The sequence below is a fragment of the Anomalospiza imberbis genome, chromosome Z (genome assembly GCF_031753505.1).
Source record: "Anomalospiza imberbis isolate Cuckoo-Finch-1a 21T00152 chromosome Z, ASM3175350v1, whole genome shotgun sequence".
NCBI classification, from domain to species: Eukaryota; Metazoa; Chordata; class Aves; order Passeriformes; family Viduidae; genus Anomalospiza; species Anomalospiza imberbis.
Window position 1 is genome coordinate 31199334 of NC_089721.1, and position 18564 is coordinate 31217897.

The window sequence follows — 18564 nt, forward strand, 5'->3', positions numbered from 1 at the left end:
ACTGTAGGAAAAGAGAGGGAAAATAAATAGGTTTTTGTAGTTTAAAGAAAAAAAGGATGCCTGAATACTGACAATAAAACAATATTTTAATATTTTAAAAAAACTTTAAATCCAAGAAAAACTCCAAAGCAGATAGTTATTAACCAGTAGCGGTTGTCTGTGGGTGACCATTTAAGCAGTATAGCTCAGGACAGGATGAAGGCATTTGAATAAGGAATATTTTGATATATCCTGTAGAGGGACCCTGATTACTGCTGATACAGTATGCTGGTATAGAATGTAATCAACGTAAAGCAAATAGGCAACTCTGTTCAATTTCCCATTCTTGAAAGTAAGGAAGTTCAATTCCTGGTAGAGATGCACATTTCAGAAACACTGCTTGGCTCCGGGAAGTGTGAATTGCTACTGCACTGCTTACAAACATTATCAGCTCTATGCCTGTCTGTGATACATGGCATGTTTGGTTACAGTGATATTAGGCAATGGCATAGAAAGCAGTTATCCTAATTACCTGCTGTATTCTTTTAGCAAGAAGGCAGATTAAATTTTAGGGGTGGAGGAAAGGTTCTTTACATTTCAGCCACAAAAGAGTTAACATAACTAGATCCAGATAACAATCAATTGATAAATGATGATTGAACCACATAGATAGCACTAGATTGCCTGTTTAGTATTAGATCTTTTTCAACAGACTTAGACTGTGTGGTCTTTGAAATACCAGAAAATGTTCAACACTGACAAAGAAAGGAAACAAAACTAAATAGAAGAGCATCACAATATGTAAGGCGGTCAAATAATTTGAGACAACTAGCTTATTAAACCAGACCAAAAATGTAGGCACTCAAGCTAGGCTATTTAGTTGTTATTTTTCTTTTTAAATAATATTTTTATGTACTAATTCTTGAAAAATAACTGGATTTTTACATTATTGACTATGACTGCCCATATACTCTGTATAGAAAGTGAGAAGTAATGTACTAAGTGACTAAATGTGTGGTGGATGCTGCATCAGTGTGAATTGGCATACATACACAGTAGCACTGAAATGATGGTAACGTCAAACAGATTTATTTCTTAAAAGTCTGCTCTTGACACGTTTGCGTACTTGTTAATCTCCTTGTCATATTTTGTTTGTTTGTTTATCATGTGCTAAAGATATCTAGTGCAAATATGCTTTCATCATGCTTTTAAGAGGAGGGCAAATTATTTTGCTAAATGCATTTCTCTCCTCTTTAAGGATAGCATTTTATCTTAAATTTTCTGATTTGTTGGGACTGTTGTAACTTGCTGGCTTGCCCATACAGTGTGCAAGCGCAGTTGCAAATTTGTGTCTAACGCCAGTGTTTCTTTGTAAATCACTAAAATTTTGAATATTGTTTTCTGCTATCTATTTTCATTCATTTGCTAGTCAATTATTTTCAGACCATCTTCTGGAAATGTAAGTATTTTTACAGCTTTTCCTATGCTTTAAGAAAAATTGGTTTCATGAGTACAAATAACATGTAGTTGTGAAATGTACCTAAGTTGAAAGCAAAGTTTGGCATGGTTTGAAAGAACTATTTAGTGAAACTTTTCCAGCTACGTACAGTAATGCTAGGGACATTTATCTTTTAAATTTCTAAGTGTAATGCTGCTTTCCACATATTTTTAGAAGCAAACAAACTCTGAGCACCATCACTTTTCCTTGGAACTGTAACTTAATCTCAAGCAGGTTTTTAGTGAAAAAATTGAAGCATAGCAAGAAGATTTATTTAGAACAAAACAAAACCTTTCAATTCCTCCCTCTTCTTACCTCTCAACTCACACTCCACTGCTGTTTGCATAATACAGGAGGGAATAACTTTCCTCAGAATAAAATCAACTTCATTGTGATATGTGTCTTAGAAAAATTAGGATTGATTGTACAAGTTTGAGCTATTAAGAGCAAGTATGCTGGTACTTTTAGACTATTTTCTTTCACAAATGGGAGCACAAAAATGGTATCTCCACATTCCAGAGCAAATTTAGGTTTTGGTGGGGTGAGAGGGAAAAAGAAATACTATCCTAAATTACCTGTTAGAATCTAGTTTATGACATGGCCACTTGACTGCATTGTTTTGCCTATGTACCTTTTGTCCATGTAAAAGACTGTGATTTGCTTGAAAGGGGTCATCCCTTCTGTATACAGAAGAATGTCTGATAACCTCAAAGGGCATAAATCTTAACTTTTAAAAAGGAGTGCTTCTTTGGGTCACTTTGATCAGTGACAGGTCGAGAATGAGCAGAAACCCTTGGCTTCTTTTCCGTGCTCATCTGGTTAGGTCCAGGGCATGCACTGCCCATTCTAGTTCTGGCAAGGAGTTGTTAACAACAGAAAAGAAGGTCTGGGCTTGATTGATTAAAAAAAAAGCCGGCTTTTGTGATTGTCTGCTTTCATAAATGTTTTGTGCATTTGTCAGAATAAGAAATGCCATTTTTTTAAATCTAGTTACCTTAAGGGCTGTAATGTTCTAAAAGACTTAAAAGTCACTTCAGAAATGAGACTGTAAGAGAAATGGCTGTAACCCACAGTGACACAAAATGCCAGAGCCATCCACCTTTTTGTTGAGAAAAAAGTATATTTAATCCATTTCAAATAAAAAGGTCTTTCCAGAAGCTATTTTCAACATGAGAGTGAAAATGCAGTATACAGAATTATAAATGGATCTGTGCATCATTATATAGTAATTTAGGATTCACTCAATGATGTAACAAAATTAACAACATAATTTCATTGTGTAACTGTATCTTATTAAAGAACAACTGTCTGACATTCTCTTACAGTTGCTTTATTTAACTTCATGCAAATATTATTAGTAGTGACATTTCTCTATTGTACATTAGATTCTCTCATTAGCATGATGTGTTAGTTATCACCAGAGAAATCACTTCTAGATAGGTGAGCGAGAAGCCAAGAAAACGAAAAATTAAATCAATGATGTATATTAATATAGACGCATCTGTTCACAAGAGATATGGAACAGTAAATTCATCTTTGTTTCTTTGCATAAATGCATGCTTATTCCAAGGAAAACTAAATAATACTTTTAATATATGAAGTATGTGCTTATTTTACTAGAAGTATTAAATTGCACTCAACATGCACTCCCTGTTTTGAGCTGTTCTTGTATTCTTGCATCTGATAGTTCCTGGCATTGATGTAGACATAGGCACATAAACTGTTTATTGAACCTGTATTTAAAAATAGGAGAGCAGTGTAATGTCTAATGGATTGAAGGTGAAAGCTTTATAATGTTTCTGGGTTATTGGTCATAGAGATTGTATGCAATTTTAACACTTATTAAGTAATTAACTGTTTTACTGTAGCATATAATTATGTACATGTGAAAAGAGTTCAAACTTAATTTGACGACAGGCTGTAATACCATACATTGATTTACTGTGAACATTTTGAGAGGAAGATTGGCTTTGGCAAAATGCATTTCATAGTTTAAAGTAGCTAACAATCACCTTTGTAAGTAAGCATCAGCAAATATAATTACCTTATAATTTTATATATATATATATATATATATATATTTATATTTATTTTTTTTAATCACACCATTTTAAAGATTAGCTGAGTCCTGGTGGGGTTTTCTCTTTTTTTATGATGTTCATAATTAAGTTTGTGTGCTAATATGAATTTAGAAGATTTATCAGTTACATTGTCTTATTTCAGACACTTGCTTTAATTTTGTTGGGTATTTTGGTAAAGCATGGTTTAAACGTGTACTTTTCCTTTTATCAAATCAAAAATAAAAATATTTGCCTCAAGAATCTTTTGCTGCTTCTAAAATTTGCCTCAAGAATTTTTTGCTGCTTCTCAGAATAGAAGCATTGGGAGATATTGCACCTGACAAAAATGCAAGATGTTTTGTGTAGCATGTACAACTAGACAAACAAGTACATGCAATGATAGATACATAGCTATTTGTATGATACATGATCAAAAGTAAAAAATCCATTTCAACAGCTTCTCTCACTGTGTTCAGTATTTAAAGGAAAACAAAAATACAGCACATTGTTTCCCATTCCTTTCTATATCTATTAATCTTGCACATATACACATACAGTGTTTGAACATATATGAGCCATTCTGTGTCTGTTGATGTGCTAACACTGTCAGAGCTTTGAGATATGTATGTACAACACTGTAAAATCTGCATGAATCGTTGAAACATATTAAATCACATGCTTAAATATGTATTGTGCAATGAGTACTAGTGTTTAACAATTTAGAATACACAATTTCATATTCTTTGTTTTTGTATTTTAGTAGTTATTTATTCATGTATAGTTTTATAGGGATTTGATTAATGTAGTGACAGAACAGATTTGGTATAAAACAGCAGCAGAGTCTCCTGCTCTTATGTCAGGGTTAAGAGCCAAGGCAAATCTTCCCTAACTAATTAGATGCTGAGTAAGGCATCTTAGTGAAGTTGGGGCAAAAGTGAATGGGTCACAGCTGAGGCAAGATTGCAAGGACTGTAGTGATAGTGAAAGCATTCACATTTGCCAGGTCATTGTGACACTGTGCTGATTGCAAAGGAACACCCTGTTCACTGATACAGAACTGCCGTCATAAAGTAGAATCAGAAACAAAAGCTTTAAAGAGCATTTGCTTCTTACTAGAAATGTTCAAAACATATGCTGTGTATAGCTTCCTTCACTCAGTTATTTTTCTTGAACAATTGTGCTTGTGCTATTGTAAAGGATTTGCTTTGTAGACTAATGTTTCTTCACAGTTTAGAAGAATTTCCAAACTTGGGGCTCCTAGTATACCCAGGAGGTGATGAATCATACTGGCTCAAATAGGAGAAGGCTGAAACAGAGAAGAGGGAGAAAGGGAGAATTCCACTGTTACTGTCTTTTTAGTACAGAAAGAGAACCAGTAATGCAGCTTTTTGCTGTAATTCAGAGAGTGTAAAGACAAAATTTCAGCATCTGGATAAACTCTAATCAAGGGGTTTATTTTTTGCCCAGCTGACCTGTAGAAAAGAGTAAACTTAAAAAGCATTTTTATATAATGAATTTCTGTGTTTATGTACAGTTTTTCAATGAGGTAAAATGCATTAGTTTAACATCAGTCTGTCTAACAAATGTCTAAGATAAGAGATTGTACATCAGCCAATGGACAGGCATCTGTTGCTTTACTCTTCACCCACTCATTATTGTAACACCCTAATGCCTCCTTTCCTTTATTGAAATACTTGACAACTGTTTTCTAAATTAATTTTGTTCACTGAAAGAGAAAACAGTGCCATTTATATGGCTGTGTGACACAATATTTTGTCACAGAAAGGCTGTCTTTTTTGGAGTGCGGGGAGGTGAGCATCTCAGAATGGCTTTGATCATTGTGAACTTGCCAGCAGTATACCATTGATGCTATTCTGACTCTCTCGGGAAGCCATTGCATCCCCATCCTCTACTGATGATGCGTATCTGTGCACTTGTGCAAAGGAAGGAGAGTGTCATCTGCCACTTAGAGAATATGGGAGTTCAGAAAAGAAAATGTCATTATTATGATCGTGCTGTTCCCTCCAATGCACCACACAGAACTCAGCAATCTACTCTTACAAAGTGAATAATAATTGGTACTTTAAGAATTTTTATGGAAAGTGAGAAAATTTGTTCTGGGCTTGTCATTGAAGTTGAAATGTACTGTCATTGGCAGGTAATATTTGAGGTTGTGTTTATCTGAAAATGGACCACAACACAAATACACCAGTAGAGATTTGTGCTGCACTCTGCCTACCTGTGGGTTTTCAAATATTTCCCTTATAAAGGAAATGGAGTGACATGATATGGTAAATGCCTGGTTTTTTTTTTTTTTTTTTTTTTTTTTTTTTCGTGATACCTACTGCAATTAATGTTCAAAACAGCACTTTAATCGTTCTTCTTTTCCTCAGTAATTTTTAACAACCCAGGGAACAGTAAGACACACCTAATGAACACAATTTGTTTATTTGTGGTATTTCTTTTCAAACTTTATTTTACCAGAATTCTAGGAAAGGAGATAGATGACACGAATCTCTGCATGTGTGTTTTCTCCATGCATTCTGTAGTATATTTCTTAAAGATTGGTGTCTTTAAAATGCAATACTTGTAGCTTTGAACAGTTTAGTTCTTTTCATCTGAACAATTCAATGCTTGGTGTACTAGTAAGAGGAAAACAGAATAAAAAGGATCAAATCCTCACTGTGATCCAAGCATGTGTTTTCCATTCACATAATTGGAGGCTCTGTCATGCATCAAGGACAACATATAGTTTAGGTACAGAATCACAGATAGCAGTGTGCTAGCCTTCAGAGCAAGCTGTAAGCAAAACTCAATTCTATAAGCCTTCTGTATGTGTGTAATTTTATGAAGCTAACTGTGCAGGTATTTTGCAAGACGAGATTCTGTAGCGGTAGAGGAGGTTTCTCTTGTGTATTTTAATCTCTTCTATTACTTAGATGCCAAGGAAAGGAACATAATTTTAAAAGAAATTAAAATAGCTATTGCACTTTCTTAAGGAAATCTAAATCTGCTTTCCTGATGTATTAAAATCCCGAAATTAAACAAGGTTCTCTGTTAAAGTTGGATCAGTTGTGAGCTTTTAGACATTATGGGCCTCTGTATGGCTTTATGTCTCTGTTACTGAAAGCTCAGTTTTTTGTGTGTTACCTTGGAAGTTACCAGTGCAAAATTATGGTTGCTTTCTGTTTGTCTGTGAGCTTCTGAATTTTTTCAACTGGAAATCACAGAATGAAATCTAGGCAGGGTAATTGAACATGAAAAAAATCGGAAGAGAAACGTTTACAGAACTCCTTGCTAACTAGAATTGCAAACTTTTCCAAAGAAAAAGTAGCAACAATAAACTGTGATTTAATCAATAAGCTAGCATCTTGACAGGAATTATTCTAGTTTACATAAAAATTTGTCTTCCCAAAGTATTCTTTCTTTTCTGTTTTCTCATTAGAAATATATTTGTATAAAAAGAAATCAGAAGATGTTATTGTCAGATCTTTTTATGCAGATTGATTTTCTTTTAGCATATTCATTACCCTTTGCCTGCACAGAATACAAAGTCTTGTGTACTGTACTGCAGTTTTATTGCTGCTTTCAGAGGGATGTCCTGTGAGATGTTACAGCTCCTGCAGAAGTACAACAGCAAAATGTCATTTTATGATAGATCATTATTGATACCCTTTATTTATTTATGTTTTTCCTCATTTTTCTTTCTATGCAGTTTTTCTTTCTCTGTATATATATCTGAATATGTATTAAAAGAAAACCTCTTCTTGGTAGTAATTGAATAATTAAAGCAATCTTGATTATAGGTGTCTATAGGAAGGCATAAGGGACAGAGAGGAGAAGCATCACTTCCAAGTATGACTTAATGTAAATGCTGACATGGAGAGTTCAGTGTTGTTTTATTTTAATATGTCTGTATGCAAGAAACATGGTAAAAATATGTGATGTCCTGGATTATCACATGGAAAGTGGTGAAAAGGATTTCAGTTTGATCTTTACTTTGTAGAATTTCTTAACCAAGGCATTGCTAATATTTGGAATAAAATCCTCATTGTATTTGTATTCTCAATATATCAAATATATTTATTTGATAAAATATCAAGAAAAATGGGAAAATTAAACTAATGGAATACTTTAATTTTATTTTTTTTGACACATATTTAGTAGACAAAAATAAATCAGACTGGACTTCAGTGAGTTGTAGAAAAGGAAATTAAGTTGTTCAATTTAAACCTACAAACCTCTATCACTCTGTTCAGACTTAGTTCTTAATTAAAAATGTGCCTTTTCTTTCTTGCAGGAATTCTCTAAAAATTTTTATGGCAATCTGTAAAGTGCAATTCATAGGAAAACAGTCTCCTTGGAAATGGTAGCAGCAGTTTTTCTGAGTAGTGGATGTGTTTTCACACTTTGTATCATAACTTTTAGTTGCTGTTTGTTCCCTGAACAGTTTACTTTTTAAAATACATAAATTTGATAAGAACATCTGAAATAGATGTCTTAGGGAGGAGGGAGGTAAAAACTAATGAAGAGTATGCATGGAAAAAATAATTGCTTCCAGCTGGCTTTATATAATAAAACTACTATTAAAATGAGAAGCTCCATTAGTAAGGCTTTAATTATATATTTTCTTACATTTCTAAATAAACAGTATAGTCTTTAAAAAATAACACTTAAATGGGTAAAGTGTGACAGCTATCTCAGTAGCCAGGGAAAAATATTAAGAAGTACCAGCTCATCTACCCTGCCTTAATACCCCACAGCAGTTGACATTGCTGGAATGCCTCCTGCAGCTGGTGGCATATGACTGTCATTTGCAGGCAGGATATACGGACAGTTTACACAATGGAGGCATTCATGAAAGTGTTCCTCATCTGGGACTCCTGCAAGCTCTCATTTTATTGACCCTGTCAGAATTTAACTGGTAGGCTGTCAAATTATGTGTTTCTTTATCTAATATTAGTTTTTCTTTTAAATTAGAATGCGCAGAAGAAAGAGTTGTGGAAAGCAGGTATAAAAAGCAAAAACAGCTTCTGCTTACTGTGTCTAAAACAGGAAAAACATAACAACTGTGTAAAAACTTTATCATTTGTTCTGAAAATTGTAGGGGTTCTGTATCTTGTTTATGATTAAATAATGTTGCTTATTTATAGATTTTTTTCAGGATTTGGATTAGGGTGGGTTTTTTTACCTTTCAAAGCCTTGAATGGAAATCTGTTTTCTGAATTACTGTGTTCCTCAAGTGTAACTGAAACACTTGAGGTGTACAAACAGTCTTATGAAACAGCTCATTTTAATTGCTTGTGTTCTTAAAGATGTCAGGAAAAGTGCTTGTTTTACCAACTTCTCCAGAAAGAGATTTATTAATATGATTTTCTGCATCTTCATGCAGAATGGCATAAAGAAATGCCCATCGAGAACTACCTATTAGCAGTTTTGATTACATTCTGCAAATAATGTAATAATCTGAAAGTTGATTGATGTTTTTAAATATGTTATTTATATCACAGATTGGCTGCTTATTAATTCAGTGGTGTTGAGACATGACCTCTCCAAAACCATAATTTGCATAAAAAAAATAGAATTATGCACAGCTCCATTGATATCTAGGAGAGAACTAGTTACAGCAGCAAACAGCACACCAAAACATTGGCTTCATGCAGATGGAGCATACTGCAAAGGAAGTACCTTACGCAGTGAGTTACTCATTTTAATAGATCCTCCTATCCACTAGTCCATTGTTAATGCAATGTTGAAGTTCAGTTCAGGGCAGAGAAGGGAAGAGAGAGAAAGGGAATGAGTGAGTGGTCAGATTAGAAGAAAATATATTTAAACCTGGGGTATATCAATGACTTCCTTTCTGATAGGAAAGAAGCCCTCAACTCACCGTATATTTTTTTAATTTATAGAAATAATGGACATCTGTCTGTCTGACATGGGATCTCATTATCATACATTTTACTTACAACATTTCTTTAATAATTGTTCTATTCTTTAAAAAAAGTTGGATTTCTACTGTAGTAGTGATAGCTGAATAGTAAATACTGTTTTAAATTTGTAAAATGTGTATGACTGTCTGTGTTTGTTTCCAGTGTATAATATCCATTGTATTCTTACTTTGATTTCCTTCTCCTATAAAACAAAATAATTTTGTCACAAAAGACAAAATCCTCTAAATAGAATTTTATTATACTATTTTGAAAGACCTCTTAAAATATTGCTCGGGAATCTACGGAGGTGTTGATTTTTCTCTGCAGGGATAAATAAGAAACACAACTGAAACATTTACATTTAGTTGAAAATGTGGGGGGTTTTAACCTTTTGATGCAACATTCTGAAGACATTGTCTTCCCTAAATATTAAAAAAATAGTTTGTATAAGCTGCAATATTAAATAAGTATTTAGACAATTTATTTAAAAGATAATTTATTTACAAGTACTTGAGAGATGTATAGTCTCTCTCATAAGTGAATTTTCATTTGAAGGAAAATGGTACTTCTTCAGTTTTGGCATAGCAATTATTGTAAAGTGGCATTTTTTGTTTTCTTTCCATTAAAAACTGAGAAAAAATAAATCTGGTATGCATGCTAGTGTGTTTTTTTGTTAATGAGTTTAGTTTCATTAGTGGCTTCCCAGTCTGATTGTCTAAGAAGTGATGCAAAAGCTGGGGTTTAGAACATGGCCAAAAATATGGAAAATATTCAGACAATAATAAACACGGCTAGTATTTTTTCTACACTGTCAGACCTATCTGAAAATTTATTTAAAATAATTTCTATCTGTTTTCTTGTGGTGAAAGCTTAATTGAGTTAGTCACACTGTCAGTACACTATTACAGGTGAAACCTCAGGTATCTCAAAATTTTCTGCTTATGCAAAGGTTTTCTGTGGAAAGCCAATTCTTTACAACACTAGAAAATTGTAATTTCAAGTGCCTGGTCCTCTTCTCATTGAAATCAATACAAGTATACTTCTACAATCACAAAATTTTTGTGAGGGCTTTGCCCACAGTCTTTCCTCATGAAAAACATAATTCATGTTTTGCTTCTTCTGTGATGGAGCATGTTAAATATTGAATGAAGAAATAATAGTGGAAGTAAAATTTGGGGAACAAATTAAAGCATTGTACTCTAGTTTCAAATAATGTGTTATTTGTAAAAGCATGACCTTTAAAGTCTAGGTTCTTTAAAATTTTAATTATACACTTACAAGAGACTGTGGTATATACTAGCTGTGTGGTATATGCTGGTTTAAAAAATAATCCTCTGATAACTCAGTGCTCAATAACTCTGATAATTCATACATTTTTAAACTTTAAAATGCAATTTTAATCTAGCATAAAAATGTATGGTTTCTTAAACTATTTCTTCATTTATGAAATCTTTCAGAAGGCAGTGGAAGAAAATTATTTAACTCATAGTATAGACAGCAATGATGTTAAAAGGAAAATATCAGCAACCCCCAAAACAAAACTAACCCAAATGTAAACATCTTTAGTTGATATTTATGTATCTTTTGCATGAAAGTGCTGAGACATGAAATTATGTCTTTCTTGACGTGCTTATTTTATTTTTTTTCTATTTATTGCTTTGTTTTGATGTTGAGGATAAAAAAGTCAGGTGTGAAGATATTAAAGCAATTCCATACATAAACAGTTTTATAAAGAGGAAGTTGAAATTTGGTTTTCTACAAACAGAACCAAATAAGTCATGTTTCCTGTGATTTTTAAATTTACATTTTTAATGGCTTTTTTAATGATACCAAACTGAAATAAAACTCTTCTGACATGTAAAGTTAATGAAATACCTAAATTTGTAAATGCATAAGTAACACTATAAACAGGAGACTGATTTTAAATTATTGCTTGTTTTTTTTTTTTTTTTTTTTCCTGAGCCTGTCCTTTTTATACCACATCCCTATCCCTTCCAAAATTCAGCAGTGGTCAGGTGTGGCCCTTTTTTTCTATCCACTGAATTGCATATGCATGTTTATACACCTACAAACTGTAAAAAGAAAACTGACTAAATGTGGCTTCAGGGAAAAGAAAGGAGTGGTGGGCGCAGATACCAGCTGGAGCTTGATGCATGTGTTCTCTTCTGTGGCACTGTTTTGTTGTTGATGTGGGAATGTAGCTAAACAGTGGCTACAGATGCTCTACTAAATAAGGACCCACATAAATTCCAGCTGTGAACTTGTGATTCATCCTTCCCTGCACAAAAGATATGTTTCCATATGTCCCATTATGTTCCATATTTGATTTTTATCACACACTGTGTGCCAGTCTGAATCTCGTCTGCATGCTTTTTGTGAATTCTGTAACCCTTCCTTCCTTCCTTCCTTCCTTCCTTCCTGCCTGCCTGCCTGCCTTCCTGCCTGCCTTCCTGCCTTCCTTCCTGCCTTCCTTCCTGCCTTCCTTCCTGCCTCCCTGCCTCCCTCCCTGCCTCCCTCCCTGCCTCCCTTCCTTCCTCCCTTCCTTCCTTCCTCCCTCCCTCCCTCCCTCCCTTCTTTCCCTTCTTTCCCTTCTTTCCTTTCTTTCTTCCGTTCTTTCCCTTCTTTCCTTTCTTTCTTCATTTCTTCCCTTCTTTCCTTTCTTTCTTCCGTTCTTTCCCTTCTTTCCTTTCTTTCTTCATTTCTTTCCTTTCTTTCCTTTCTTTCTTTCTTTCTTCATTTCTTCCTTTCTTTCCTTTCTTTCTTCATTTCTTTCCTTTCTTTCCTTTCTTTCTTTCTTCATTTCTTTCCTTTCTTTCTTCCTTTCTTTCCTTTCTTTCTCTCTCTCTTCCTCTCTTCCTCTCCTCCTCCCTTCCTCCCTCCCTTCCTTTCTTCTCTCTCTTTCTTTCTTTCTCTTTCTTTCTTTCTTTCATTCACCTTTGAATTAATTATAACACTCTAGCTTCCATGCAAAAAATCCACGTGGCAATCATATAGTATCCTTGTAAATAGTTTTTTAATGAATAAAGTATGTATATATTGTAACCACTGTAACACTGAGACTGGGCATATCTAAAAAAATTATACTTTCCACTTGGAAATTTCTCTAGAAGCTAACTCTGCGGTCCTTAAAATGATCAGAGTCCTAAATAATTCAATCTTAAAATTATCTGTATCTTGCTTTATCTACTTTAAATGCATTTTTCGTATATTATCTGTAATAATTTCAGGTAGCTAACGTACATAGCCACTTTATGTTTTTAAGCATGTAATTGATTCATAAGGAATTTCATTTTGAATTATGAGTAATATCCATTGTTAACTGTTTATCCTCTCTGAGACCCACTGAAAAGAATGGCAAAACCATCAGTGGTGCCATGATACCAAATAAAATATGTCAATTCATAATTTTTTAAAAATATTGCTCTTAATAATGATATTTTTCAGATTTGAATTCAGGGTATTTCTTCTTCTGCTACCATATTGTAGATATGGAAATAGGCTTCTAGAAATTTAGATATCCGGGCCCCAAGAGCATAGAAATTCCTGTAGTTTAAAATGCTAAAAAACAAAGTAAGGGTTTGAAAATGCTAGCTGAATTTCAGTCTAGGCTTTTGAGTCAACTTATTGTAATATAGTTAAGACAGACATGTTCCCAAAATTCTAATTGGACTGAAATATGGTTGCTGGTCACCTCTGTAAGAAACAATGCTGCGAGAGTTTTGCACTGTTTTACTTCTGATAGTCATTGACTACCATGAAACCACTCAAAATGTGAGGCAGAAGTTAGCATTATTTGCAAGATAGATGTGGTCTAGAGAGTCACTGTCTTTGTGAAGATAAAACCTCAGTGGTTGCTGTAATTATTAAAGTAATTTTTAAAGCACTAAATTCGGTCATCGTTTTTTGCAAGTTTTTGAAGACAATGCTTTTAGCTCCAGAAAAATTTTAAAATTACATATCTGGAACTTGATGAAATGATCTCCATCTTCAGAAGTGAAGTTACTGTGCAGATGTTACAGCAGTGCTGTAATTTCCATACAGTCAATTACAGCACACTCGCTCACATTGATAGTTGTAATTCTGTTGACTGAAGAAAAATGTTATGAGAGTACAGTTTTCTGAAACAAGGTATATCAGAGCAAATACTGATACTGTAAGGCAGCATCATTTAGCGTTGTGTGGAATTTGATGTCCAATGCCTTTTTTATCTATTGTGCTCAGGGAAAGATAAGTTCTGTTCGTAATTGAAAATCTCAAGGCAAGCCAGGTATCATCATTATACCAACATTTTTACAAGGAATGGATAGTTAATTAGTTTGAGTATGTTTGTGTTATAGATTTCAATAGGAATGAAGGGGAGAATATCTAGATAAAATGATGAATAAGTGGGGTCTGTTCTCAGCCTCAGTACCTCTGTCTAAGGTACTACAGAGTTGAACCACTGGTCATTGTGAAATTCCAATCAAAATGCAGGTAAGTTTGGCATAAACATAATAAAGTGTTGCTGTGTTTCCAGAACTGCAAAGACGACTTAAACTGACAAAGAGGCTGGAGACTATCAGTTTATTTTACAGCTAGTTTAGGTATTTCAAATCAAGTGAGTGGTGCTGCTTGTAACAAAGCATCTGCAAAGTGTGTTGTGTGACATTGATATTCTGTGTTCAAGAAGTTTGATGTCAACACAGCTGTGATTTACCACTTTTAGCAACCTTCTCAGCTGGGAATTAGATAAAATACTTTTAATTTGGGCATGAGGTTGAGTGAGAGTACTGGGACGGGAGTATAATTTCAGATGCTATTAATTTTCATAAAATAACATTTGTGTGCTTTGTCTTGCCAGATACTCTACAATGATTTTCCTCATTTCACATGCCAGGCTGTTTTTATATTATCATTTCCTTCTCTGCTGTGTTTATCTTTTCTGAAAATGGTGAATGTAAGCTATTACTGACTGGGTGGGTGGCACACATTTTCACAGTAACTTTTAAAACACAGAGCAAGCATTTTATTTGGGTTTTAAAAACCACTGAGAGAACTTAATGCAGCTGCTTTCATGGCATCAAAGTGAAACATGTAAAAATCTCACTTTCTATTCTAAATAACCTTAGGGCTGTTGAGTCAGATATTTCTGGGTTGACATGTTTTGCACAGGAGTGACAGTGGCATTGAGTATATATAGTAAATCCTAGTGTTCCACTGAATCTCTTCACTCTTTCATGAGCTTCACAGGGTATTCATCCTTAACAAAATGTCAAGTTAAAACATGTCACTTTTCCATAGTTGAAACTACTTACTTGTTTTTAATCAAAACGCAACTCTTAATGGGCTGTTTTACTGTAGGCAGTAAGGAAAGGAGCTTTCCAGTTTAGCAGCAAGTAGTTCCTCTGACCCATTATTTGCTGTCATTTTTACTTCTCATCCAACAATCTGAAGGATGTTACATGATTAAAATCTGAGCATGCTGAATCAGGATGCTGGTGCTGCATATCCTACATCAAATAGAATTAATGTTTTTAGGGAAAGCTAAGGCATTTTTAATGCATGTCTTTCTATGCTATTTAGGAGTAGTCCTGACTTTCCTAGGAACTTTACTGTATCTGGGATATCTGTTGACAGAAGATACTGCTGATACTGCTGGTAGTAAAGGTGATTTGTGGTACAGTGCCTCTTTGATTTTAGTTTTCCCAATCTGAGGATGAATTTAAGATGAGAGGTGACATATATTCAACATAATCTTTGGATCATATCCTGTGAAGTGGAAGGCTTTCTTAACCTGTGTTAGTCACATCCTCAAGCTGTATAGGTTCAGTGAATTTAGTTCATATTCTTTTTAAGACTAAAATGGCTCTTCAGTTTCTAGGCTAGCTAATAATCCTCTTAACTATGCTGTACATATCGCAGATGGTATTTGACAGACTAGTCAGTGTCTCAAAGGTCACCACAACACTATTAGCTAGATCACTAAGCCCTTTGTTTCTTAAGTATGCTTCTGCTACAGTACTTGTTTCTTGAAAAAATTATAGGAGTAAACTATGGGGTTTGTTCTAAAAGGAAACCTTAACCACTTCTCTCCTCACAACCAAGTGCTTCAAATGTGGAGTTGTTTGTTGTCAGTGAAGTGCTCTGAAGTTTAGCATTCTACTAATACAGGTATGATCGGTGGTCTAGTTCTGTTCTTTGATGTTCTTTGGGAAGATGCAACACCAAGAATGACTGATATTTTCATTTTTTGTCATAGCTGCCTTTTAGAGCTTTCATTGTATTTTGAGAGCTTATTTCAGCACCTGACAAAGAGGAACATTTAAAGCCTTCTAGAAATTCTGGTGTCCAAAGTCATTTGTGTTCATTCAGTGTAGTTTGAAAACACTGAAATGGCTAAAGGGTGTTTTAAAAGCAAGTAGGAAAAAGTGAGCTTTAAACACCATTGTTTCTGCTTTATTGAAATATTTACAACCATAGCCATAACAATCAGCACACCTTTATCATAGGTGCAGAAACATACAGTGAAAAATCTCATTTCTATTTTGAGTAATGCATGTTTATGAATGTATTTTACAGCAAAAAACATATTTCTTCTGCCTTGTAAATAAGTTTGTGCTTGTGTGTTATATTATTGAAGTAATATGACTTTACTAGGCCAGGCTCAGATTTGCTCAGGCTACTTTTTTAAAATCTGAGACAAAGGGACTTCCTGAGGCAAGTTCATATATACTGTTAATATAACTCTTAAATCTTTTTGCTTAAACTGATTGTGCAATATGAGGCTTAATTTTAAAGTTCTTTCACAATATATGACTCACATGTTGCTTTTTTTGTTGCATTTAAGAAGTCAAGTGAAAGTATGGTCTCATAGAATTGTCTCCTTGAAATATTTTGTAGTCATTTGTGCATTTTCAGTAATAGGTGTTTAGGTATTTATATGCTTCATTATTTTTTTTTTTTTTGGTGGGAAATTTAATTTTTTTTAATGTCTTGCTGTAGTCTCCTTTTTTCCTAATTTTTTACCTTTGATACCAGCTGAAACTCCATTTTTTATACGTTGCTTTAATTTGTTTTATTCTTATGTTAGCAGTAGGAATTGCTTTTGTCTGTCAGTCAACAAATACTCAGGAAAGACTTCAGCTCTTTATGGGATTTCCATTGGTTTCCAGATAGTTAAACCGTTATTAGAATTTAACATTATATTGCGAAGTGAGCAGTACCATCCTGGATGAAAGAAATTTCCTATATACTAAAAATAAATTGAATACAATGGCCATCATTTCCAAACAGAAACACAAATGTTCTTTTGTAGTACATGATCTTTGTCATACAGGGAAGCATGTTGTAGAAATTATTTTTTATTTACATGAAATATACATGAAAGAAAAATGCAAATTCATTTAGAAAGCAACTTTGTAAATATTTTTAAACTACTTTTCCAGTGTAGGAAATTTCCATTTTAATTAGATTGCTACAGGTTAATGGAGGGATAGGAGAGATGCTGGAAGTTAATTTGTATCCAGGCAAACTCAGCTAATTTCTTATATCTTTATACTGCTGCATCTCCTTTTCCATCCTATTACTTCTAAATTTCAAGGTTCCAGGAATATCAAGAAAATACTTAATATTTAAAAAAATATTCAGTCTTCACACAACTATTTGAATTGGCATTTCTTAGTGTCCTTGTCCCCACCCCCCACCACACAGCTGTCACTAACAGAGGAAAAGGACTGGGGGGAGGGAATGAGGGAGCCCTGCTAAAATCGTGTCACGTAGCACTAATTCATCTGCTCTCATTAGAGTGAGCGAGGGACAGCAGTGATGGCCAAGAGCTGCACTCCACACATGACACACGAACAGTTTGGGGAATAGAAAATTGCTTTCTCAGGAAGCCCAGCCAATTAAGGACTTGACCATATTGAATGTCAAGTGTTAATTTAGGTTTTTCTTCATTTTCCCAGTAGTAATGCGGGTCCTGTGATGAGCAAATACATGTCAAGTAAAAGTTGATTGCATGAAGGACCTGGGTATTATATGTCACTGACAAGTCACAAATGTACTCTAGTCTTTTAACCCCTTAGGTGAGTCCAGAAAGGAGGGGAGGGGAGTAGCAGAGGGGGATTAAATGTACTATAATGATAAGAATAGATAGCTTATATTAGGGAGAAGTGTGGATGGGACAGACAGGCTTAGAAATTTGTGTGAGAGGCTAGGATGCAGACTTTCTGCAATCAGTGCACATATGTGGTACCTTTCTGGGTTATAATTAATAAACAGATCTAAAGACCCCCTCAGGATCCTTTCAGGTTTTAAACAAGCCTATGAAGCATGCATGTTACATCCTTCAAAAGGTTTCATGCAAGGAGAAGGAAAAGAGTTACACAATGCTCCTTAAAATATGAAGTGTTCCTTAAGGAATTTCTGTTTTGCAAGAAAATAATTTTGCTTTCTTCATGGAAAAGAAACTATGTATTTCCAAAGTCTTTGTTTAAAAAAAAATAACCAGAAAGAAAAGACAAAGCCCCCATATGAGAGAATGAAATTATGAAACATTGTGAAACCTAGAAATATTTTCCAGCTTGTGTACTTCTCCAGGTTAATTTCACAGTTATCAGAAACCCCATGAAAGGCCATCTACCCTTATCTTATGTGTTTCCCTCTACTAGGGAAGCAAGGGATGGCAAAGGCGGTAGTACTGAAGTCCATTTAAGTGAAGCAGAATTTCCATTTATTAGATGTGGATACTTATGTATCATCTATAGCATCTAATTTCCATTCATCAGCATATTATTTACATATGAATGTTCTGAAATTAAGAGAGTGTCTGTTTCTATTGCAATTGAATAATTGACAAAAAAAATTTCCTACAACAATATATATGTTGCATATTACAAATACAAGGAAATATAAATGGCAATTATGCAAGCACCTAGAAAGTTGTCCATCACTATATAATTTAATCTGAAATGGTAAAAGCCACTTATGCTTTCCAGGAATTTTTAGAAATTATTTTCTCTGCCTAAATTTTGTTTTTTTTGTTAGTATCTAACCTACAGATGGGTAACTGTTTGAAGCTGGTCAGAAAGCACTGTATTTTTGTGTTTAATATTACCGA

At 34.1% G+C, this 18564-nt stretch overlaps 1 protein-coding gene across 9 annotated transcripts in view; it reads left to right on the plus strand.

Moving 5' to 3' along the window:
• The window catches only part of BNC2 (basonuclin zinc finger protein 2), a 326769-nt gene that overhangs the window by 96197 nt on the left and 212008 nt on the right, over window positions 1-18564 (plus strand). Inside the window, exon 1 of one of the 9 annotated variants that reach the window (XM_068176978.1) lies at window positions 9172-9233. The exons of the other annotated variants lie outside the window; for them this stretch is intronic. Within the exon in view, the coding sequence (XP_068033079.1) occupies window positions 9195-9233 (39 nt within the window). The 5' untranslated portion in view covers window positions 9172-9194. Of the gene's footprint in view, window positions 1-9171; window positions 9234-18564 lie in introns of those variants that run through there. 9 annotated transcript variants of the gene reach the window in all.